Genomic DNA, 26,066 nt, shown 5'->3' on the forward strand with positions numbered 1-26,066 from the left:
AATCAGTAAACTCATGTCACCACGATAACCAAAATTCTCTCATGCAAGTGTGAGCGTTGAGGTACAAAGGGGAAATTATATTGTGTCTCAATATTTTTTGCCTCAAATTTCCTCTGTTCTTTTCTTCTTGAACACATTTCTCTCATTTTTTTTTCCCTTCTGTGGGAAAGCGAAAGATCAAATATATGTTAGTTATACCTTCAGATATAATGATTTCAGTGAGAAGAAGTTTCAGTAAACTTTTCCATTTCTTCTCAGCTTTAGCATTTTAAGGCATTTGTTTCTAGCTGTGACTGAAAGATTCCCAATTCGCATTTCAAAACGGAAACTCCTACTGCTAACCTGACACACGGCAATAAATGTATGACCCATGCCATTCGTAAACTTACATTCTGAATCAAAAAAAAATATTCTGTCAAAAGCACATCTGCAAATGCATAACGCCCCACATAGGCAAGCTAACAAGAAATTTTGCATATTAAGAAACTATTTCACCGGCCTTTCCTTTCCCACCAGACTGAAGACTCCATCTCGATGTCACTCAGGGTGCGGGGAATGGCGGGATGTGGCTGTGGGGTGACCACCGGCCTTGGAATGACGGCCGCTCTTACGTTTGGCTTGGGCTCTGGCTTGGGCTCTGGCTTGAGCTCTTTCTTCCTCATCTTTCAAAGCCTCTTCATAAAGGCTTGGGAACACAGTGAGCTCTTTTTCATTCATCTTGGCTATGAACTCCAGGATTTTCATCTTGCTGATCTCAGCATGGGTTCTTGGACCCCACAGGTACTCGTAGCGTGGAGGATCTGTGTTGGGCACCCTCTGGTACACCAGGTATTCTTTCTGCAACAAAACTTCGTTGATTAGCTGCCTGGGCTCCCCAAAAATGAAGTGATGTGTTCCATTATAGACACCTATCATATTCAGGGAATCCCAGATCTCCTCCTCAGAGGCACGGTCCCCATTCAAGAGGATCACACTCAGAAGAGGCAACAGAATTCCTCTTACAGGAAATCTCCAGCCGGGGCTCAGATTCCCATAGCCAGTGTCATCTTGATCATCGACAAGGGTGTAGAAATTTCCATTGGGCTCGACTTCTTTCAATTTTAGGCCATAGGCCAGATGCATCAGCTCAGAGGCCTTGCTGAGAACCTCAGAATAGTTCTTCCTGTACCATTTGCGTACTATCTTCAGCATATCCGCCTTTTTAATGGGCTCCCCCAGTGTATACTGACACAGCAGGTACTGTACCAACTTACACGCCTTCTGACTTAGGAGATTTAGGGCAAAGTTCTCAGAGGAAGGTGAGGCCTGGGGGGAACTTCTACTTTTCTCAACATGGCTTTTGGCTTTTCTAGCAGATCTTCTGCGTGAAACACGTGCAGCGGCACTGGTGGTGTCTGGGGCACTCGAAGGTGCCTGGAGAGGTGCAGCACCAGTGGAGCCAGAGGGCGTGCCCCCCAGAACGGAAGAGGAGCAGCAAGCAGCGTCTTCTTCCTCCCCTGTAGCGGCCCCAGCATCCTTAAGACTTTGGGTCTCAGCTCTCTTCTGGCGGCGTTTCTCACGAGCACGCAGCTTACTCTTGTGACCACGAGGCATGATGGCTGTTGTTCAGGACAGCAGACAAGAGTGTGGGCCAATGGACAGGTGATTTGGGCACCTGTTGGAGTGAAGATGAGAGGAGTGAGCACATTCAACAGGTAAATTCAACCTTAGGTGTTTTTTTTGTTTTTTGTTTTTTTGAAGGAAACCTCTGTAGACTTCCTTGAGGGCATTACTCCAGAGACCCCCCCAAGGCTCCTGCTTCAGCTCAGTCCCCGGTTATGAATCCCATAGTGGAGCCAGAGAACCGTTACACAGAGTCTCAGGCTGCCTCTTACTAGCTGTGCTTTGATTTTATTCAAGTGACAGGAAGTGAAATCAGTGTATCCCCCGTTGTTTGGCACGTGGGACCCCTCAGTTCACCTTTAGTATTATCATGTAAACTCTGGGCAGAGCCTGGGCGTCTGCCTCTCTATTACTCTGACGTGGACACCTCAACGCTCCCTGCGACCCAGAAGGAACTGGAGGGGAGCATCAGTCCCCCTTTGTATCGGGGGACGCCAGCGCTGAGAGCTTAGTGGTTCCACTGTTTCCTGAGCTCATGCGGATCCTCACCTGTCAGTCAAGCTCTTCACCTTGGCTCCTTGTGAGGAACTGGCACGTCTCCACTTTCTTTACTGGTGGCTGGACCTCCAGACTAAGGATCTCACCTCTCTTAGACCTGAAATAGAGAAATGAAGAGGAAGCTCAATCTGACAGTCCATCTCTGACATAACCTGGGCTGGCAGGTAAGGGTTGGGAGGGACTCCTTGAGGGCCGCTTTATTCAGGGTCGTTCGGTCGCCTCACCCCTCTCCCACATCCTCAATGGGGCTCCTGATGGAGAACTGCACACAGTAGGATCTGGCCTCCCCGAGACGCAGTAAGAGGATATGAAGTTGGACTTATGTCACCAAAGCACGTCCCCAAGTGTGTGGGCTGCTGCACGTAGGTTAAGGCCCTATGGTGGTTGGTTCCAAATGGAATCGCAATTCAAGTCTAAATTAGACTCCTGCCGGGGTTATAATTTCTCTCTCTCTCTTTGCTAAACTGTGGGGACTCCCCACACTGCCCTGTTCCCTTTAGGTGGTGACCAATGGGCCTGACATCTATCCTTCATGTCACCTAGCACGAGAAATAGGGAGCATTCTTTTGTCACCACGTTATGCTGTGGCACATCACCACAGTCCTGAACGGTTTCTCCGAGAAAGGTGGTGTAAATGAAACCCTGCAACCCATGACAGGTGGTTTGCCCCCTTTGACCTGATCGATCCCCTCCCTGGATGGCCTGGGAAGAAGTGAGCGCAACTCGTCGTGGCGAGAAGGTCAGTCTTCCTGACCTGAAAACAGGGCTGACGTGTCAGGGGGTCCCTACTTTCTTGGCACGTTCCCCCAAGCTCTTCAGTGCCACAACCCTCAATCCCCTTAGGGACTGGCTCCTCCTTTCTGAAGTGGGCCTAGTCCACTAAACTGAGGCCCTCACATCGCTGACACCACTGCCAGAGAAAAGGAGGGGCCGGCTGGGTCTGCCAGCTCTGCTGGGGGCGCCGTTGCTGAGTTTGGGAGTTAGCGGGTGCAGCCCTCCCTTAGCAGCCGCTAGAGAAGAGGATGCTTTGTGTTTTATCTGTCCCCTCTGCCCAGCGCCTCCTAGGGGTGAGGGCGGGGCTGCTGTGCTGTGCAGGCCCCTTTCCAGGATAGAGGGGGGCTCTTAAGCACCCCGGGCCCTCGTCCTGAGAACAGTTCGGACCTACAGGGCCGAGGCCTCCTGAATCGGCTACACCCGTAGAGCAAGGACAGCCTTCTCATGAACGCATTCGGGACGGATTCAGTCTGACGGCTCTTCTGGGGTCTCTCGGAGCCGGACGGCAGGGTGCGAGGATGGAAAGGGCCCACTCTCACTCTCGCAGGGCTGCACTCAGGTCCTCACCTTGAGTTTAGAGCCGCTGGAGGATCTACCCGCAGCCGGAAAGCAGCGGTCCGTGCCCGCCAGGAAAGGCCCCCTGCTCCAAAGCGGAAGTCGGTGGGTTCTATCTGGGAGGGCTGTCCAGGGCGCCTGAAAACTGAGTGCTGCGCGGGGCCCCATGGAACCCTATTGCTTAGGAGCCGCTAGGCCCTAGGGCCTCACCCAGGGTATCCACTGTTGCGTGTCCAGAGCCCGGGCTCCTCCCCCCTGTGAGCCCGGTGGGCCTGGCCGCACACCAAGTCCTCACTTTGCTGAGTTCCAGTGCGGCAGTTGGGGCGGACTGCTTCTTCTGTGCACGCTGGGCCTTAGAGGCCTGCCCGGGGAGACGGGACCCCGTGAGGCTCCCACGGAGTGGCGGCGATCCCCTCCTTTAGCGCTGAGAGTCCTCGCTTTCCCTCGGTTGATTGCAAGGTCTTGTCTTTGCACAGCTGGCCTGGGATCCTAGTGTGCAAGGCCCTTCCCTCCCTGAGACCGCCCACGTGGAATGCGTGGACTCCTCAGTGGTAGCGCTGCTGGGTCTGTCAAGGCTAAGAAATTTCCTGGACACTACATGGCCTGTTGGCTTTTGCGGTGTCCCTTCTGGTTTTGGCACGTCCCCTCATAACACTCAGGACATTCACACAAATGGATTCCTGTTAGACACCCACTCATTCTCCTGCCAAACGGAAACCACACACAGTACATGGAGGACCTCATCTTACTCAGACTTCTTAGGCTCAATCTGCCTGACGTCTCTGCCAGGGGATTCCCAGGGATTCCCGACAGCAGAGGGGAGATTGTGAGACCTTTCATGCTGTGGGTGCTACCCTTAGTCCACTGAAGGGTCCGTACTTCGTCTGATGACCAGTCCTGTAACTTTGGCCTTTGCTTTCCTAACTCTGCTCATCTTTCATGAATGCCCCCACTTTCCTGAGAATTTCAAGTTCGAAATCGGAGTGATCTTGATAGGGTCATGATATTTCGTGCCCTCCAGGAACAGAGAACACAGGTGGGACTCTAGGACTTTAGTGTTTTGGCACGTAACTTCCTCTCTCTTCCTTACTAACGATGTTCACCATATCTGTTGTAGCCTCGGACTCCTTCGGATCTGAGATAACCCTCCTGAGCTTTTTGTTTGATCCCCGTATTTTGGGGTGATTGTTTCTTCAGCCCTGAGACACGGGAGTCCTCCAGTTCGGCTCCTGCATCTCCATTAAGTGCTTCCTGGAAAATGACACATGACAATCCCCCTATTGTAAATCTGCAGTAAATGCGCCACTATTCCATGACTGATGCGAAACGGGGAAACCGCAGCACAAACCGGAGGCCAGGACACGTGCTGTGCTGTCAGAGAAAAGAAAGCTGATATATTATTTCTCCACACCAACCGTACTTAACGAACATAGAAGGATAGACTCAGTTATGTTTGAGCCCTGATTGGCCTTTTCTTTTTCTTAAAAGCTTTATTTATTTATTTTTGGTGGAGGGGGAGTGAGGGTGAAAGACAGGGAGAGAAACGTAAATGTGCAACAGACATATTTATCGGATGCTTGTTGCAGGCACCTTACAAGGGACCTGGCCTGCATCCCGGGTGTGTCAGTTGACTGGGAATTGAGTCAAGGACTTTTGGGTATGGGAGACAATGCCCAACCCATTGAACCACACCTGTCAGGCCCGCATTGATCTTCTCTTGGTGTCTTATACTGCGTATGTGGATGATCATATTGTCACTAAGACTCATCTTTTCTCTCCTTTATTCATCTCTCTTAGCTTTTTGTATCCTTATTGTTCTAGTTTTGGAATCCAATTCAGTGTTTTGGTCACAAGGTTCTCCTTTTTCTCTCTTGAGGTAAACTTTGGACTAGTAGCCATATGTGAATAAATTGACTCACGATCAGCTGGAAGGAGTGCTCTAGTGTGGGCTTTGGACAGGTACAGTCCAGGGGATGTTGTCCCAGTCTTGTCACTTATGAACCCTGTGACCTCAGGTACGTTAGCAGGCTCAGTGAACCCAGGTTCTACATCTGAAGGGGTTTGTTAAGCCCTGTCTTTTAGAGCTGGTAGATTGTGGCTAATGTATATAAAGCATGTGGCAAAGTGTCTGGAATGCACTGATACTTTGCGAAATATCTGTGATGTCCATGGTTAGGATCATTTCAACCTCAGAAAATACCACTCACCTTAAAGCATTAAAAAAAAAAAAAAAAATTTCCAGGGGATATGAGAGAATGTGTGCAATTTAGTATGCAGACCAGTAAATTCATCCAAAATTTTGTTTACCGGGAACTCTGAGTAAATTTCTTTCCATTAATTTATGTTTCGAGTATGAGGGAGTTTCTCCCTTTGAATATAACTCAGACCTGCTAGAATTTGTTCCAATGTCTGAATCTTTCTTCCCTCAGAGCTGACTTTTCCTACTAACCCCCCCATCTCTGTTAATTTCACCATCACTTAAAATCTACAACTCTCTTGGACTTTGACAAATGATAGCAACAACACCACACACTCAAAAAGATTTGATTGCCATTCTTACAAAAAGGGTTCTGACACCCTACCATGGCCAAAGTGTGCTAACTCAGTGCCACCTGAGCTTCCAAACACAAATTACCACTATATTTCACAGAAACACTCTGGAGATCATATGCATGAAACGCCTACTCTGTACAATAGGGTAAACTGTACTGGACAGGAGCAAAGGATGCCTTCCATTGCTGTCCCAAGTGCTGCCTTCTCTCTGGTTTACTCATCATTACACAGTAACTGGTAAGGGGAGCTTTCGTTCTGCAAGTGTCTCACCTTTGATAGCCACTCTGTGAGGGTCTGGCCCCTGCTCACCATTATTGCAGCCTCCTGTAGCCCACCCTGCTGTGAATGTCACATCACCTCTCATCTCACAACTTTCAGCTTCCCGTTCTCTAGCTTCCTTTCCTTACAGCCTCTTTAACTAGACCCCTGATCTGGAACCTCCCTCCCTGCTTCTGACCCCTAATTGTACTGGTCCTTTAAATCCTTTTGAATATGTCACCGCGCTTTCTACATGACAGCTGCTCTTAGACTCTAATTCCTATGGGCAGCGCAGGTAGGCTCTATTTTTCTGAGCATTCCTAGTAGTAGTCAGAAGCCTTTTAAACAGCACATGTTAAATTATGTCCCGACCTGTAAAGAGTGAGTGTACAAGAACTCAAACTTACTATGATTTAATTTCTTCTACATTCTTGAATAAGCTGAGCCAATCCAGGTCCATATACTGCAATTTCACAAAAAAAAAAAAAAAAAAAAAAAAAAAAGAACTGAATGGAATAAAACAAACCAAGGATTGATTACAGGTTGAATTTTTTCACATCTCATGATCACACAGACCTTACGGTGAAATAATTTCCTTTTTCACAAAAATCCATATTCCAATGTTATGGAATTACAGGAAATTATTCAAGGCTTTTCATTTCTTACATAACAGCAGAATTCCTATTTTTCAACCAGATAATCTCCAATAAATGTGTGATCCAATGCATTTATAAACTTAAGTTTTCAAGGTAGGTATTCCTCTACATGAAATTAAGAACGCTTAAGATAGAAGAGAAGGTAAGATTCCAATTAACCCGTTCTGTACAGAAACACAGAGATGTTATGCACTGTCTTAGCTCTTCACTTGTTTGCAGAATGGCTGCTTTCTTTAACTGCAAAGTGACATTGTACCTCAGAAGTTCACTAGGGATGGGAGGAGTTTCGGGACATGCTCTGGACAGAAAAGTGGCCACGGCAGCAGTAGTGGAGGCCTGGCTTCAGCTCTGACTCGTGCTCTCCCATTTCTCTCTCTCTCTAAAACCTCCTCATAAGGAAGTGGGAAGACACCGAGCATGGTGTCATGGACATTAGCCCGAAAAAATCACAAATTACATGTATATATAAGAAAACAAAAAGATCATACTCATGCTTATTTACAACTGTGGAGTACAGTATTTACGATGATGTGTTTTAAATAAACATATTGATGAACATTTACGTATTTTCCTGTTGTTTGGGGCATGTATTCAGGGTAATCTTAAAAACATGAAATTACTGGGTCACAGATAAATGCATAGTTTTCTTAATATATAGTCAAACCCGCAAGTTTGCATTTTCAGAATGTTTGTCTCAATGTTCTTAAGTAATATTGGAATCGAGTAGTATTGTTAAGCTATCTAATAATAAATTAATTATGATCTACTTCTACCTGGTCTAAATAATGTTGTCATACTTATTTAATAAGAAAGTTTGGAAGTTTTGTTTTAATTTCTGTGCGTTGGAATAATTCATGCGACGAAGTGTATACATTTGCGGTAGTGAGAGAATAATGTAATCAACGCTCCACACACTCATTTCCCAGCTCTGGCTAAATCGCCACACCACCAACCTTATCTCATCTAAATCCACTCTCAGCACTTAGATTATTTTGAGGCAAGCATCAGGGACAATATTTATCCTACCACGAACATTGAGAGGGTAAAGCTCCTAATTAAAAACATAACCACAATACCGCAAGGACACCGGCAGTCAGAATTCCAAGAGGTCCTACCAGATTCCTGATGCATGGTGTACATCTTCCAGTTATTTATCAAACATTAATCGAGGTACTGCTATGAGGAATTTAGGAGATGTAATTGAGGTCCGAAATCTGATACTTCTAAAATGGGGATATTATCCTCCACGATCTAGACATAGTGAGTCCTTACATGGAATGGAGTTTTTCCTGGCCAAGTAAGTCCGAAGTGTGAGGAGGCGGTTCCCTTCCTGGCTTTCAAGATGGAAGGAGCTGCATAGCAGAGCAAAGACCTAAGGGTGACCCGAGAATGACCCCTAGCCAACAGCATGCATGCAAATGCGAACCTTCGTCCTGCAGTTTCCAGTAAGTGAATTCTGCCCCAAACACGCGTGGAAGTGGATGGAGCTTCTGAGGTCCTTGTGAGAACCCAGCTGCCTGATTCATTGATTGTAGCGATTCAGATTTCTGACCTACAAATCCCAGCTTCTATGTGCCCTCAATTCTGACTTAAGGAGCTGTGAGATACTAAAAGTCTGTGCTTCAAAGCTGTGAAATTTGCAATGATTTTTTATAAAGTTAATCAACACAAACTTTTTATGAAATTATTTGTCCCTTCCTGTAACTACAACTTTTAAGGTGTTTCTAGGGCGGCTTTCACACAGGTAATACAGTATTAATATTACTGTTCCTCCTGTACATGACTCGCTCCATCCTATTTAATCCATAACTGGAAATGTGTAGCTTTTGGCCACCTCTCATCCCCACCTCTGGCAACCACCATCGGTTCTCCATACCTCAGTTCACTTGCTTGTGTGTGTGTTATGTATTTTAAAGGTTCCACATATGAACGATACTATATAGCATTTGTCTTTCACTGCAAGTTGCAAGAACACCCTTTAAAAATTACCAGTTATTTCACTTAGCATAATGTCCTCAAGTTCGTCACGTGCTGTCCCAAACGGAAGGACTTCTTATGTTTGTGGCTGAGTGGCACATCCTTTGTGTGTGTGTATGTGTGTGTGTGTGTGTGTGCAATTGTATACACATTTCCTTTATCCATTTATTCATCAGTGGCTAGGTAGGTTTTTTTATGTATTGGCAACTGTAAAGAATGTTGCAGTGAACATGGAGGTACAGAATCTCTTCACCTTAGTGGTTTCATTTTTACGTAAATAACCAATAGTGGAACTGCTGGAGAATGTGGTAGTGTAAGAAACAAGGAAATAGTGACTCCCAAACCGGTAGAAAACCATTAGTAACAAAGGACAAATGTAATTAGAGGGTCTTAAGGGCAAATATAATTAGAGGGTCTCAAGGGCAAATGTAATTAGAGGATCTCTGAGAAGGAAGTTGACAGTATTAGCATATTTACAAATCACAAAACGGGCATTTAGATAATCGCATTAGATTGTAACTCCAGAGTATCCAGCATGGAGAAATGGGGATAAAAGGGAGAGTGAGGGGGGCTTTAGAGGCATTAGGGATAAACGCAGCCAGTTGCCTCTTTTGGGGAGCACATTCTCCTGGCTGAGGGTGCTCCTGACTCTGCAGACTCTGAATAAACGCCTCGCTTTGCTGCTCAAGTCCTGTGTTCCGGTTTTTATTGTGAGCGTTTCTCACAGTAGTTTATAGAAATTCCTTTCTATACTCTCTGCACAGTGGCTGCCTCAATTTATATTCCTCTCAACTCACTCTCGGATAAATAAAATAAGGATTTACAGGTATATAAATTTTTAACTTAGAAAAAGCAAGACTGGAGTAAGGCATACACATAACTGACCAACTTTTACATTTTTCTCCCTATGTTCTGATCCCATTTCTTTTAGTATAAAGTTCTTTCACATTCCCAAGAATACCCCCAATGTAATAGCACGTTGTCTTCTTCAGGAAAACAAAAGTAATTTCAGGATTTTCAACATGCCTGTCAAGGAACAAAACTCTCACTCTTAAACTGGATCCACAGCAGTCAGAGTGTGAGCCCTGTCGTTCATACACGTATACTCTGAACCTAAACAGACTTTGTGTTGCTAGAACACCACTAGAAAATTACCTCAAAATAGAAGTCAACAAGATGTCCGTGCACATCAGGAATACTGGTCAGTAGGAATTCCCATCACTATGTGAAGGCTCCACATCAGACCTCACTCAGGGTGACACAGGCGAGTGGATATGACCCCGGATCAGCCACTGATCTTCCAATGGGACTAAATACTGCTTAGCAATGAGACCTAAGTGCTATGCTATCTCCACCCCCGCTTTAGTTTTCAGTTGCTCCTCAGGAAGTAGAGCATCTCACCCTCTTTGGTAATGTTAGCTTCTTCTACAATCTATAATTGCATGGACCCGTGTATGGTCTTCTTTGCCTAAACATCCCCAGTACAAGCATGCAGACGTCCACAGAGCTCATGCTCCGTTAACGACTGTATGAAATAAAAGCCATGAACCGAGAGGTCTGATTCACTATCATTTCTATTATCAAACATTCTTGAAAAACAGAAGCACACTCAGGTACATATCGTTACAATTGGTACAACGATGCACTAAGTGCAGTTAGCAAACAAGAAATGACCAACTTTATATATGTACCACATCCTCCTTACGCATCCATCTACAGGCGGTCATGCAGTTGGTGTCCTTGTCATGGCTGTAACAGACCAGCTGGGTACAGCACAGGTAACACAGCAAAGAGTATTGTTATAACACATATGGTTCAAATGGGTTGTAGAGCAATGAGGGTGAACACCTTGGAAGTTATATAAATGTCTTATCACTATGTTGTACACCTGAATCCAAATTAACATTCTATGCCAACATTAATTGTATAAACATCTGTAACAAGAGACTAACTTTATCTATCTATCCTTTTGTATATCTACCTACTGTTCCCTATTAGGTCAGTGTAAACTTCTTTCACATCGCTAAAGATAGTCCTACCCTAAAGCCGCATTATCTTGTTCTGGATCACAAAAGTGATTGAAGGATTCCCAATTTACATTTCAAAAAGGAAACTTCTACTGCTAACCTGACACACGGCAATAAATGTGTGACCAATGCTATTCATAAACTTACATTCTGAATCCTAAAGAAACATTCTGTCAAAAGCACATTTGCAAATGCAAAAAACCCCACACAGGCAAGTTAACAAGAAAATTCGCATAGTAAGAAACTGTTTCACCGGCCTTTCCCACCAGACTGAAGACTCCATCTAGATGTCACTCAGGGTGAAGGGAGTGGTGAGATGTGGCTGTGGGGTGACCACCGGCCTTGGAACGATGGCCAGTCTTATGTTAGGCTTGGGCTCTGGCTTGAGCTCTCTCTTCCTCATCTTTCAAAGCCTCTTCATAAAGTCCTGGGAACGCCGTGAGCTTTGTTTCATTAATCTTGGCCATGAACTCCAGGACTTTCATCTTGCTGGTCTCAGCGTGGGCTCTTGGACCCCATAGGAACTCGTAGCATGGAGGGTAGCTATTGGGCACTCGCTGCTGCACCAGGTATTCTTCCCGCAACAAAACTTGGTTGATCAGCTTCCGGGGTTCCCCAAAAATGAAGTGACATGTTCCATGATAGACGCCTATCATATTCAGGAAATCCCAGATCTCCTCCTCAGTGGCGCGGTTCCCATTCAAGAGGATCACACTCAGAAGAGGCAACAGAATTCCTTTTATAGGAAATCTCCAGCCTGGGCTCAGATTCCCATCGCCGGCGTCATCTTGATCATCGACGAGGGTGTAGAAATCTCCATTGGGCTCTTCTTCTTTCAATTTTAGGCCATAGATCATATCCATCTGCTGAGACGCCTTGCTGAGAATATCCTCAGAAAACTTCTTCCTGTACCATTTGTGTACTACCTTCAACATATCTGCCGTTTTCATGGGCGCCCCCAATTTATAGTGACACAGCAGATACTCGACTAACTTACACGCCTTCTGACTTAGGAGATTTAGGGCAAAGTTCTCAGAGGAAGGTGAGGCCTGGGGGGAACTTCTACTTTTCTCAACACGGCTTTTGGCTTTTCTAGCAGATCTTCTGCGTGAAACACGTGCAGCGGCACTGGTGGTGTCTGGGGCACTCGAAGGTGCCTGGAGAGGTGCAGCACCAGTGGAGCCAGAGGGCGTGTCCCCCAGAACGGAAGAGGAGCAGCAAGCAGCGTCTTCTTCCTCCCCTGTAGCGGCCCCAGCATCCTTAAGACTTTGGGTCTCAGCTCTCTTCTGGCGGCGTTTCTTACGAGCACGCAGCTTACTCTTGTGGCCACGAGGCATGATGGCTGTTGTTCAGGACAGCAGACAAGAGTGAGGGCCAATGGACAGGTGATTTAGGCACCTGCTGGAGGAAAAATGAGAAGAGTGAGCACCTTCAACAGGTAGATTCAACCTTGGTTTTCATTTTTATTTTTTTGAAGGAAGCCTCTGTAGGCTTCCTTGAGGGTATTAGTCCAGAGACCTGCAAGGCTGCTGATTCAGGTCAGTCCCCGGTTATGAATCCCATAAAAAAGCCAGAAAACCATTAGACAGAGTCCCATGCTGCCTCCTACTAGCTGTGCTTTGATTTTATCAAGTGATTGCAGGTAATATCACTGTATCCCTGTTTTTGGCATGTGGGATCCCCTCAGTTTACCTTTAGTATTATCATGTCACTTTTAGTATTATCATATCATATTATCATTTAGTACTAGTATTACCTTTAGTATTACCATCCCCTGGGGATCTGCCTCTCTGTTACTCTGTAGTTGAGAGCTCATTGCTCCCTGGGACCCAGAAGGAACCGGAGGGAGCCTAAGTCCACCTCAGTATCTTCGTATCTGTAGCTGAGAGTTTAGTGGCTCTGCTCTTTCCCGAGTTCATGCGGATCCTCGCCTGTCAGTCAAGCTCCTCACCTTGGCTCCTTGTGAGGAACTGGCACGTCTCCACTTCCTTTAACTGGTGGCTGGACCTACAGACTAAGGATCTCACGTCCCTTAGACCTGAAATAAATGAAAAGAAGCTCAATATGCCAGCCCATCTGTGACATAACCTGGGTTGGCAGTTAAAGGCTGGGAGGGACTCCTTGAGGTCTGCTTTATTCAGGGTTATTCGGTCGCTTCACCCTTCTCTCACGTCCACAGTGGGGCTCCTGACTGCACACTGTAAGATCTGGCCTCCCCGAGACCCAGTAAGAGGATATGAAGTTGAACTTATGTCACCAAAGCACGTCCCCAAGAGTGAGGGCTGCTGCAAGTACGTTAAGGTCCTACCGATGTTGGTTCCAAATGAAACCGCAATTGAAGGTCTAAATTAGATTCCTGGTAGGGTCATGATGTCGTTTTCTCTGCTAAACTGACGTGACTCCCTCAGTTCCCTGTTTCCCCTAAGTGGTGACCGATGGGCTTGGCATCTATCCCTGACGTCACCTAGCACGGAAAATAGGGAGCACTCTTTTGTGCCTACTCTGTACGGTTTGGCACATGACCACAATCCATAATGGTCTCGCCGTGGAAAGTGGCATAAATGAAACCCTGCCACCCATGACAGGTGGTTTGCCCCCTTCGACCTCATAGGTCCCCTCCCTGGGATGGCCTAGGAAGAAATGAGTGCAAATCATCGTGGCGACATGCCCCATCTCCCTGATGTGGAAACAGGGCAGAGGTGTCCAGTGGTCCCCAGTTTCTGGGCAAGTTCCCCCAACCTCTTCAATATCACAACCCTGAGTGCCCTTAGGGACTGGCTCCTCTTTTCTGAAGTGGGCTCGGCCACTAAACCAAGGCCCTCACATCCCTGACACCACTGCCTGAGGAAACTGGGCCCAGGTCGTCCTGACAAATTACAGGCGGCCGTTCTGCTAAATTTGGGAGTTGGCGGCCGCAGCCCTCCCCTCCCTTAGTTCTCGCTAGAGGGAAGAGTACTTGGTGTTTTCTCCGGCTCCTCTGCCTGGTGCCTCCTAGAGATGAGAGTGGGGCTGATGTGGCGTGCGGCCCCCACTTGAGGATAGACGGGGGCTCTCAAGTACTCAGGGCCCTCATCCTGAGAGCAATGCAGCCCTACATGGCGTCGCCTGCGGAATGGGCTACGCCCGTAGAACAAGGAAAACCTTCTCACAAACACACTTGGGGCCTAGCTCAGTCCGACGGCTCTGCTGGGGCCTCTCGGAGCCGCACGGCAGGGTGGGAGGATGGAAAGGGCCCACTTTCGCTCTCGCAGGGCTGCACTCAGGTCCTCACCTTGACTCGAGGCCCGTCCGAGAACCCACGCTCAGCCGGAAAGCAGCCGGACGCGCCTGCCAGGAAACGCCCCCGCACTGAATCGGAAATCGGTGGGTCTTATCCAGCAAGGCTGTCCAGGGCGCCTGAAAACTGAGACCGGTACCGGGTTCCGTGGGACCCCATTGTTTATGAGCTGGTGGGCCCTAGGTCCTCACTCACGGTCCGCACTCTTGTGTGTCCAGAGCCCGGGCTCCTCCCTCCTGTGAGCCCGGTGGGCCTGGCCGCACACCAAGTCCTCACTTTGCTGAGTTCCAGTGCGGCAGTTGGGGCGGACTGCTTCTTCTGTGCGCGCTGGGCCTTAGAGGCCTGCCCGGGGAGACGGGACCCCGTGAGGCTCCCACGGAGTGGCGGCGATCCCCTCCTTTAGCGCTGAGAGTCCTCGCTTTCCCTCGGTTGATTGCAAGGTCTTGTCTTTGCACAGCTGGCCTGGGATCCTAGTGTGCAAGGCCCTTCCCTCCCTGAGACCACCCACGTAGATTGCGCGGACTCCTCAGTGGTAGCGCTGCTGGGTCCGCCACAGCTAAGGAAAGTCCTGGAGCCTCTGCGGCTTGTCGGCTTTTGCGGTGCTCCCTCTGGTTTTGGCACGTCCCCTCGTAACACTCAGAATATCGCTCAGAAGGATTTCTGCTTGAGACCCACTCCTTCCCCTGCCAAACAGAAACCGCACACAGTACACGGAAGCCCTCAGCTCCCTGACACTTGTCAGGCTCAAATCCGCCTGACGTCTCTGCCAGGGGCTTCCCAGGGATGACAACAGAGATTCTGTGAGACCTCCTTTCAGCCTGTCGGTGCTACCCTTAGTCCACTGAAGGGTCTGTACTTCGACTGATGACCAGTCCTGTAACTTTGGCCTTTGCTTTCCTAACTCTGCTCATCTTCCATTAATGCCCCACTTCCTGAGAATTCCAAGTTCAAAATCAGAGTGATCCTCATACGATCATGGTCTTTCGAGGCCTACGACAACACACAACAAGGGTGCGACTCCAGTTCCTCACTGTTCTGGCTGGTTCTCTCTAGTCTTCCTTACCTAAGATCTTCACCTTGTCAGAGCCTCAGATTCCTTCTACTGAACCGAAGGAACACTCCTCGGGTTTTGTTTGACCCCTGTATTTTGGACTGATTGTTTCCTAAATTCAGTCATGGGAATCGTCAACTTGGCTCCTGTCTCTGGATTAAAAACTTCCTGAGAAATGATGCCTCCCTGCAAACACATGACCAGTTTCCTTAATGCAAATTTGCAGGAATGAGCCAGCATTCCATGACTGATGTAAAACTAGGAAACGGCAGCACAAAGCGGAGCCCAGGAAATGTGCTGTGCTGTCAGAGAAAAGAAAGTTGATACATCCTTGCTCTTCACCGGCCAGGCTTAGGGAAGTTCTCAATGATCCACTTTCTCCCTAGAAGGACAGAGCTAGAGGTTTGTGAGACCCGACCGATCTTTCTAGGGTTTCTGAGTTTGCAAGCGTAGATGACCATATTGTCCCTGAGACTGATCTCTTCTCTCCTCCATGCGTATCTCTTATTTATTTAGGTAAGTCTATACTTTGCTAGGTAAACCAATCCAGATGTTTGGTCCCAGGGTCCTCCTTTCTGTCACTTTAGGTACGTTTTGGAGTAGGAGAACTAAGTGAATTAAGCCACCCAAGGTCAGCTGGGTGGCGTGCGCCAGTGTGAGCTCTGGGCAACTCCAGAACAGGGAGTCTAGTCCCAGCGCTGCCAGTTATTCACTGTGTGACCTCAGGTACATTAGCAGACTCTGTGAGTCCGAGGTTCTGCATTTGCGAAGGGGGTTTGTTAAGGCCTGTATGGCAGTGCTTATGGATTGCGGTTACTGTATGTAAAGCACGTGACAACGCTCAAACCAACTGAGCCACACAAGCAGGGCTCTCTTGGTGATTTTGATGTGTTCTTAGTAAGAACCCATGAGGCTTTCAGATGGAAGAGGGAATTGATCTATACTAGCAAATAAGTCCAGTGGTGAGAAGCTATAAGGAGACTGATTTGATCTCAGAAAAAGCTTTCTAACACTTTATAGTAATTAAAATATAGAGCTGCTTATGTCTGGAAACGGTGACTTTCCTACCACTAGATGTGTTTGAGAAGAAGAAATCCAAGTGCCAGCACCAGTGGATCCAAGCTATAGAAAAAGATGCAAAAGAGTTTACTGTAAACAGTTAAAAATAGTTTAAATATAAATTAAAACTGTAGAGAAGGCCACAGGAAAAGTGTTTCCTTGTGTTATGTTTCATTTAAATGCACTCATCATACACATCTTTATCCTAAAGTAATTTCTAGTTGTTTTTAAGTATCAGCTAGTGACTCTTTAAAGTCAGGACAACCAAGAAAACACATATAGTGGTGTCAGTTTGAAATATATATACTCATTGGTAATTAAATAATTTGAAATTTTAAGCAATAGAAGGTCTCTAATTAGTTTAATGCTTAGCATATGGTTCAATTATGTAATAGCACTACATACAGCCAATTTCATGAATACCAATAGGAGTTTTCAATACATAGTTTCACATTAAGACCTTATAGAACTACTACCATAAAGACTTACTAACTTTTCATTTTGCTTTTTTGTATCTCTTCTTTTGGAATTGCCTTCAGAATCAGTACTACCAGTTTGTGGCCATGCTCTTTTGGAAAAAACTAACAATAATAAAAACAGCAAACAGTATAACTTGTGGAACTCAGCCACTTTTCATCTGGCTGTAACTCAAAATATTATTTTTATATTTCCAAATATAAAACTTTCCCTCTCCCAAAATATGAAGTATTTCACCATTTAGGAAACACTGATGAGGGAACACAAACACAAGTTCAAAGCAAGATTTCTTAAGTGTTTTAACTGCTGGAAAATGTTTATCATCACATGATGATTATGTGGAAGGTAAACACTTATTTCCATGTGAAATGTCATATATGCCTATAGAAACTTGTTAGTCATTCATATATTTTATAGTCATGTATTATGCATGTAGGGGAGATGTTATTTAATTATTGTAGTGTTTTGTAGACTTCTGACTTTCCTAACACTGAGATTACAAATTTGTGTTGTTTTAAGACACTAAAGATTTTGGTAATTTGTTACAGCAGCAAGGGGAAATTAAAACAGCCAGGTAGCAGGAATTGTTGTAATCATAATCCCATCAAAATTGTTAAACAAGTGATTATGATTTTTCTAATATCATCAATGGCATTATGAACATTAAATTATAGTATATTAAAATATTTAACATGTCTTGAAAAAGACTTATATATCAGCCAATAAGTGTTTAAAAGTTTTTCTCAAGACTGCTCATTTTTTACCATAGAAAAAAATCAATAGACACACATCTCCCACGTTTTTATGTTCATTGTGTAGTTTCCCACTTAATACAAAATTTCTAAAACAAAAGAACAACCATAATAGTTATGAATATAAGATTAGGGATGATGTGCAGTGTCCCTCAATATGCTGAATGTTTCTAATTAAGATAAATTTTATCCAAAGCTGTAATTATGAAAAAAAATGCACACTGTGAAGGGACCATCCTTTTACTTTGGTAATTAGTTAGTCATGGGTATATCTTGCTTAATAGCTGTATTTAACTTTTAAAAGTTTAATTTATTCTTTTTTAATTACTATGTCAAATGGTAAATAGTTTTTATAATCACTAGAGAGATATCACAAAATTAATATCAAACTCTATTTTGTCTTTTGTGAATTTAATCCATAGTATAACTCCAAATTTTAAAAAATTGTTCATGAGGACTTAACGGTTTCCTGCCTTTGCAACTAGAGCCACATGAATTCATTCCTTATTGCCAATGGAGCCATACCAGCCAGTACCACTGTTGGTACCTGGACCCTAGGACACAATGAAGCAACCATGCATGCACCCATATCTGGTGGCAGCTCATGAAATCATGCACATGCATGACACCAGCCTGGTGATTGTCATGGTGCACTTGTGCCTAGTGGTCCCCCACTTCTATGCATATGGCCACAGATAGCCCCAGTAGCTATGAACATGAATATTGCCAACTTCCTCCCCCAAAGCTGCATGTACACCCACACTCAGCCCTAACCTCTGTTACTGGCCTTAGCCTTTGCCAATGCACATGTGCTTGCAGCTGGCCCCTAAAGCTGGATGTATGCACACAACTGGCCCCAGTCCCTACTGCTGGAACTGGAGATGTTGCTATTATAACCACCATGGGCCCCCTGAAGTTCTTACCTCCAAGGACCACAGAATTATGAATGTCATGTACTTCAGCTAATGGAGCTCATGAGAAATCATACCTCCCCTGGACCTGGAGACCACACATGGCATCTCAGCCACTAGATCTGTTACCATAGTATGTTCCAACGTACCTTCCCATACCAGGTGAAGGTCTTCCCTTACTGAAGACAGTCCATAAAGCCTAGAAGAGCTGACTGCTTCTTCAAATGCAAAGACACTTGCACAAGGCTGCAAAAATGATGAAGGATGAGGAAAACATGACATGACATGACATGACATAAACAAAAGAATATAATAAGCTTCCATTAAGCAACCCCTAAGAAATGAAAATCTATAAACTCCTGCCAAAGAATTCAAAATAATTATTGTAAAGAAATTCAATCAGCTATAAAAGAGAATAGATACGAAATTTAATAAAATCAAGAAAATAATACAGGTACAAAATTAGAAGTTCAACAAAGAGATATACAACATAAAAAATAACTATGGAAAAATTTGGGGAAATACTATGACTGCAATTAAAAAATGCAATAGAGAGCTTCAACAAGAGACTTTATCTGTGGTCAGGCAGAAAATAGAACTGGTGAACTTTAAGATAAGTGATTTGAAACTATCCAGTCAGAAGAGAAAAAAGAAAAATATGAATAGGAATGGAGAAAACCTACAGATTTATGAGACATCATCAACTAACATTTCTAATACAAGAGCTTTAGAAAGAGAAGGAGGCAGAAAACTTATTTAAAGAAATAATGGTTGAAATTTCCCCATACCTGAGAAGAGATATGTATTTACCCATACATGAATCAAAAATCCCCATCATATCCTGGCTGGTGTGGCTCAGTGGGTTGAGTGCTGGCCCACGAACCAAAGGGTTGCTGGTTTGATTCCCAGTCAGGATACATGCCTGGGTTGCTGGCCAGGTCCCCAGTTGGAGGCATGTCAGACGCAACCAGTATATGTATCTCTCACACATGGATGTTTCTTTCCCTCTCTTTTCCATCCCTTCCTGTCTCTAAAGATAAAGAAATAAAATATTTTTAAAAATCTCATCTGGTTCATTCCAAAGAAGACTTTACTGAGACAAATTGAAAACAAACTGTCAAAAATCAAAGGCAAATAATGAATATTGAAAGCAGCAAGAGAAAAGAGGTTCATCATATACATGGAAATCTCCATAAGAGAGAACCATATTTCTTAGAAAAGATCCTGAAAACCAAGGAAGAGTGTGCTTATACAATGAGGCCTGTCCAGAAGGTATCCAGCCATGTAATATGAAAAAGAAAAGAGACATTTATTGAAGAAGATACAATAAACATTGTACATAGGACAATGATGCCTCCGTCCCCTTCAAAGTGGGCACCTTGGGACCTCACACAGTTCTCCCAATCACCATCAGCTGCCCTGTGGTATTTTACTAAATCTTATAGATGGTCTGAATTCTCTGCCCTTTCAAAGGTGATTTAGTTTTGGGAAAAGCCACAAGTTACAGAGCACCAAATCTGGGATGTAGGGAGGCTGAGTCGCCTGGTGATTTGATATTTTGCCAAAAAACTCTGCATGAGATTTGATACATGACCAGGCGTGTTGTCATGATGAAGCTGCCAATTACCAGTTGCCCATAGCTGCAGCCTTCTGAATCATTCAATTAGTTTCCACAGAGGAGTGTTCAAGCTTAACGCAAAATTTAGTGCAGATTCATTGCTCTAGTCACTCAGTCATTTTGAATATGATGGCCGTACAGGACTCAACGGCGCCTACCACCCCCACTGACTAGTAAAAGTGAAGTCGTCATTGTTCACGTATGTGCATTCCAGTCCACTGTCTTTGGCTCCCAGGTTACATCAATGTCACACAAGCTGTTCTCATTGTATTAACAATGGCTGGATTTTTTTTCCCAGACAGACCAATGCCCTAAAAGAAAAAGATTCCCAACCAAGAATACTTTACCCAACGAAACTGTTCTTCAGAAATGAAGGCAAGATAAACACTTTCCCTGACAAACAAAAGCTAAGGAATTTTATCACCACTAGACCTGCCTTACAGGAAATAGTGAAAGTATTTCTTCAAGTTGGAATGAAAGAACACTACTTAGTAACATGAAGACATATGAAAATATAGAACTCACTGGTAAAGGTAAATATATATTAAAATTCAAAATACTCTAATATTCTAATGGTTGTATATAAATCACTTATAATTCTAGTATAAAGGTTAAAAAATAGTAAGTTTAACTATAGATATAATAATTTGTGAGGGAATACACCATATTAAAGATGTAAATTGTGATATCAAAAATATATAAAATGTGTGGGGAGGAGTAAAAGTGTACAGCTTTCATATACAAAGTTAAATCATTATCAGCTTAAATATATATTTTTAACTATAAGAAGCTTTAACTATATGCTTCATGATAGCCACAAAACAATCTATAGAATATACACAAAAGAAAAAGAGAAAATAATCAAAGATTATTATAAAGGAAATTCATAAATCATGAAAGAAAACTGCAAGAGAAGAATAAAGGTACAAAGGATCTACAAAACTAAAAACAGTTGACAAGATTACAATAGTACATCCTCACCTATTAATAATTTTTTAAAATTAAATGAATCAATTTCTCCAATCAAATGACATAGAGTGGCTGAACGGATAAAGAGACAACACTCTTAACAAATGATAGATCATCCAGAAAGAAAAGTATTCAATAAAGAAACATTGGACTTAGCAAAAAGCCAAGTGCATCTTTGCCAAAAATTGCAAAAAATAAATATTGGATTAGACATGATGTTTGTAAAATCTGTGTTGTGTGCTTCCATTTCCCCTAACTACTCCAATATAGTTTCTATTTGCACATCTTATAACTCCTTATTTTCTGGGGTCAATTAAAATAGATAGAAATTAATCTTTTAATAGTTAAACATTGTATGCAGATAATAAGACTATGGGAATATTGTATAAAGTTAGTCAAGCTTCTAAATTCTTCATGTGCTCATTTCTTAGGACTCTTTCCCTAATAAACAAGAGTATGCTTATAAGGCCAACGTTAGTTGCTCAGAACTCATTAACCAAAAAAGAATGTGCTTCACTTATAGCTGTAGGGAATCCATACCTTGTCTGTGACAATTGAAGTAATGTACTCTATTGCCCTTTCACCTTGGTTGTCTCTTGAAAATTTGCTTAAGCTTATTCTGGTCAATTGCTGGGAAAAAAATGTGTTACTGAGGCATTTTGGCCTGAAACTGAAGACATAACCACAGGCTAAAACATGTTTGAAATATTGTTTTCTTTGTTCAGAAAAATTTTGAAAGGTCAGTTCCAGAAACAATTTAAACTAAACCAAAAGAAACTTAACCCATGCTGTTCATGATACAACGTGAGGTATTTTGTGCCAGTGATCATGTAATTTGGCATTGTTTTATGATTCCAACAGGGTCGATCTTATTGTGGTGCAGCCATCAAAGACCACAGCAAGCCCTTTATTTCTTCCTTTTAAATGTAGCCTAGTGACAACTAAGACATGGAGGATGGATATTTAAGTCACAATTTTGAACAGAGTTTGAGTTCCCTGCTCTGTTTTCTTCCTGCTTTCGTGGCCTGACAGGTTTGCTACAGTTCCCTCTGAATTATTTTACAGATCTCAAGATGTGTTTTGCTTATTAGCAGCTTATCCTAATTTGTATGGTGTACCTTACAGGCCAGCAGTATAATGCAAATGATACAAATACAAGTAATGCATTCTGCTGTTAATGGTTCTCATGTCCTCCTTGGCCATGTTTAAAGTCCTTTATTTACCACCAGCACAATTTGTTTATCCCATCCACTAATGCAACTCTTCTAGCCTCTTCTCCCTGCTGTTGTGTCAGCTCCAAAGGCAGGTAAATTCTGTATTTCAGTTAAGTTGAAGACCCTTTCCCAACACGACCTTCTGAATAACCAAGTTAATCAAGTTACGGCAACAGGTAGATATTGTTGACCAGTAAAGTGACCTGGGAGAAGAGGAATTTACAGTCATTCCAAGAACATAAATTAACAATGTTTATTGATGTGTGGTTGTAGAACAAGAACAAATGTTAATTGTCAATTGTTTTCTATTGAAACAATGACATTGGAATTAGGTAGTGTCAGTTTACTATACTATTCATTAATCTGCAAAATAAATAACTATCAAATAAAGGTAACTTAAATTGTTTTGGGTGATTATATTGAAGAGCTTGCACAGTCAGCTTTCTTGAGAGATAGTACAGAGCTCTAATTTGGTCTTGAAATGATTCTTCTGGCTGTTCATGTTGATTAAATCAGGCACATTACATTTCTCTATTACTGTCTCTTGCCTAATCTTAGATTACTTTTGAATCATTTCTCACCTCAGATCTAAATGACTCATTGTTACATTACAAGTGTGAATACCTATATATTTAGCATTTTGGATTGGACTTTGAATGGCTCTACTCCCTGCCTCCTCAGAAGTGCTGCAAGGCAATGACAAAAGATAAGCTGTCTCTAAACACATAGATTCACAAGTTCTATAAACAGAATGCAATCTGTGCAATTCCTGGTGAATGCAGACTTAGAAAGCCCAAACCATTTAGTATTAAAGCACATTCTATGGCCTTCTTGATCCAGTTAAATAGACAGTCCCCATTTCTAAAGCACAACAAAAGATACCACCTCCACTCACCTTTTAAATCACTCAAGCATTGAACGCTGCCATGTGGGTCAAATGCTATTCTACTTTAATAGATGTCAGCACCAAAGACACATTTGACGTTTTCCCTGGACCCCTGCAATCACAGCAGATAATTTGGTTGATGTTTCCATATTTAAGTAGAAAACCCATGGAAACATGTAAACCAGGATAGAAAAATTCACTGAGTCATTGATGGAAGACTTTACATTTATATCCTAGTCTGGACAGTAGAAGTGATGCAAGCAAACCACATACTCATTCAGAATATTCCCTGGACTTCATAGTTTTGCTGTTTACTGTTAGTCCAGAGGTGTGGCTTAACTTAAACCCAATCAGGTTTAAGAAAATGAAATTTTAACAATTATGAATCAGACTGAGTGTCATTGACATAAAATGTACATCAAAAGATTGACTAGTGAAGGAGTTCCGGCCAAGATGGAGGCTTAGACGGACGCGCTAGGTCTCCCTCTACAACTAGAGAGGAATACAACTACTTCAAAACAAAGGATAACTAGAAATTCCAGAAAATAAAACTACACGGAAGCCCAACATATGAAGTTATAAACCAGCGGCGCCCTTTGGGCAGGTAAAAGCGAAAGGGGGCGGAGCTGTTTGCGGTCGCACCTGGGACAGCGGCGGGGAGAACAACCCTGGCTGCAGTCGAACCCCCGGCAGCTCGCGACCCCAACGCTGGGGAAAGCAGCCACCACATCACCTTGAACAGTGAGTCCCAGGGGGGCGGGAGGACGGATCCCGGTCTCCTAGCGGAATAACTGTGTGAATCCATCTTGGACCCCCGCCCCCAAAGAAAGCGCCACAGGGCTGCGAAATAGGTCGCGGACAGGCGCCGGTCGCTGGATTGTGACGACTACACAGGCACTGCCCCCTACAGCCGGCCCAAGAAAACAAAACGCATCTGTCAAAATGAGGCAGACAACTATAGAAATCCCGGTGGCACAGCTCACCAGGCAACAGATGGAGAACCTGACAGATGAACAGATAAGAAACCTGTCAGATGCTCAGTTCTGGGCCATTGTTATCAGGTGGCTTACAGAATTCACAAAAGATCTGGAAAAAGATGAGAAAGAAGCGAAAAACACTCATAACGAAGGGAACAAAACCACATACGAGACAGATGGTGAGGAAAAAAAATCCAGAGTTCATTTCAACAAACTGGAATATGGAGAAGGAACAAGAAGTCAACCAATGCAGCGAGAGGAAATGGGAAGCAACGATGAGAGGATCAGAAACCTCTGGGACAGCTATAAAAGGCCCAACATAAGAATCATTGCTTTGCCAGAGAGCGAGGAAGATGAACTAGAACTTGAAAAATTGAGTGAAAATATAATAAAGGAGAACTTCCCAGACTTGGGGAAGGAAGTGGACTTACAGGTCCAGGAAGCACAGAGAGTTCCAATAAAACTGGACCCAGGGAGAACTACTCCAAGACACATTATACTCAAAATGTCAAAAGTTAAAGATAAAGAGAGAATCTTAAAAGCAGCAAGAGAGAAGAAAAGAATCATGTACAAAGGGGTCCCAATTAGACTATCAGCTGACTTCTCAAGGGAGACCCTGCAGGCAAGAAGGGACTGGCAAGAAATATTCAAAGTAATGAAAATCCAAAACCTACAACCACGAATACTCTATCCAGCGAAATTGTCATTCAGAATAGAAGGACAGAGAAAGTGTTTCCAGGACAAAACAAAACTGAAAGAGTTCATTAGATCCAAACCACTGTTATATGAGATGTTAAAGGGACTGGTTTAGAAAAAGGAGGATCAAGACAATGAAATCTAAAATGAAAACTGCATCACAAGAAACAACAGAAGCTAGGGATTTGAAACAAAGGCAAACTAAACAGGCAACGAGAGTGGAAAAAGAACTATAGGTACGGAGAACATATTGGGGGGAGGTCAACAGGGAGGGGGAATGGGGAGAGGGAGGGAGATGACATAGGAATTAAGGATCATGGTAGGAGGGAATGGAATAGACAGAGAGAGGTTGAGAAGAACTGTATGCACAACTAATGGACATGATCTAAAAGGGGGGAACAACTGGAGGGAGGGGGGCCACTGGGTGGAGGGGAGCAGAGGGAAGGGAAATTGGCACAAATGTAATATTATAATCAATAAAACACATTAAAAAAAAAGATTGACTAGTGAAAGTGTATAGAAATGGACTTATGGCCTCTAAAATCTCATGGTAGTAGCTCTTTAGGGATTTCTTTAAGTTCATATCACTAAATTCCTCTCTCATGTACAGCAAGCCAGATGTCATCATTGTCACTTCCCCACTAGTTTACAACTTCTCTTGAACTACAATGCCTGTGCTTGTGACATTTCCCAATGATTTCTGATTCAAGCTACCTGACACCTGTGTATTTCCTCTTAGTTTTGACTGTGGAGTATCTTAAGGACTGTGCAGCATTTGCTCTCAGCCTGGTTGGTGGTCCACTTGTAATGTAAAGCAAGATCCCTGGCTGTCTGCACACCCTGGAATAAAGGAGGGGGGAGGGGATTTGAACTAGCTGAGTGGAGGGAGATGAAGTATCTTTCAGGAAAAGAAACCTGCCTCCCAGAAGCTCAGTGGCGGTAAATGTTGGCTCTGAGCTTCCTGAAGCCAACGCACAGTGTATAATCAAGTGTGATTTCTCCTGATCACCTCAGAAGTCATTAATGGGTACCTCCCCACCAAGACCTCTGCCTAATAGAAGTACTTTGGAAGGAGGTACTGTATTTGCATATCTTCAAGTCATATTATATCATGCGGACATTTGAGCTGATGAAAACTGACATTTACCATGAAATTTAAATGCAACACATAGAAATCAGGAGCCTTGAGACACTCACAGCTGTGGACTTGGGAACTTGT

At 43.8% G+C, this 26,066-nt stretch overlaps 2 protein-coding genes across 2 annotated transcripts; both read right to left on the bottom strand.

Annotated features, from left to right (window-relative positions):
* Window positions 1-537: 537 nt before the first annotated feature.
* LOC149991624 (melanoma-associated antigen B2-like) lies at window positions 538-1,593 on the bottom strand. The gene has a single exon (XM_090264119.1). It carries the CDS (start codon window positions 1,591-1,593, stop codon window positions 538-540), a length of 1,056 nt encoding a protein of 351 aa, XP_090120245.1.
* A 9,732-nt stretch (window positions 1,594-11,325) lies between these two features.
* On the bottom strand, window positions 11,326-12,297 carry LOC149991625 (melanoma-associated antigen B1-like). Its single transcript, XM_090264120.1, has one exon. It carries the CDS (start codon window positions 12,295-12,297, stop codon window positions 11,326-11,328), a length of 972 nt encoding a protein of 323 aa, XP_090120246.1.
* Between the last annotated feature and the right edge of the window lie 13,769 nt (window positions 12,298-26,066).

The sequence above is a fragment of the Furipterus horrens genome, unplaced genomic scaffold (assembly GCF_987537825.1).
Source record: "Furipterus horrens unplaced genomic scaffold, mFurHor1.1.pri manual_scaffold_17, whole genome shotgun sequence".
Taxonomy (NCBI): Eukaryota; Metazoa; Chordata; class Mammalia; order Chiroptera; family Furipteridae; genus Furipterus; species Furipterus horrens.

Coding starts and splice junctions, on each gene's coding strand:
- LOC149991624 (XM_090264119.1), bottom strand. CDS start 1,593: ATGCCTCGTGGTCACAAGAGTAAGCTGCGTGCTCGTGAGAAACGCCGC.
- LOC149991625 (XM_090264120.1), bottom strand. CDS start 12,297: ATGCCTCGTGGCCACAAGAGTAAGCTGCGTGCTCGTAAGAAACGCCGC.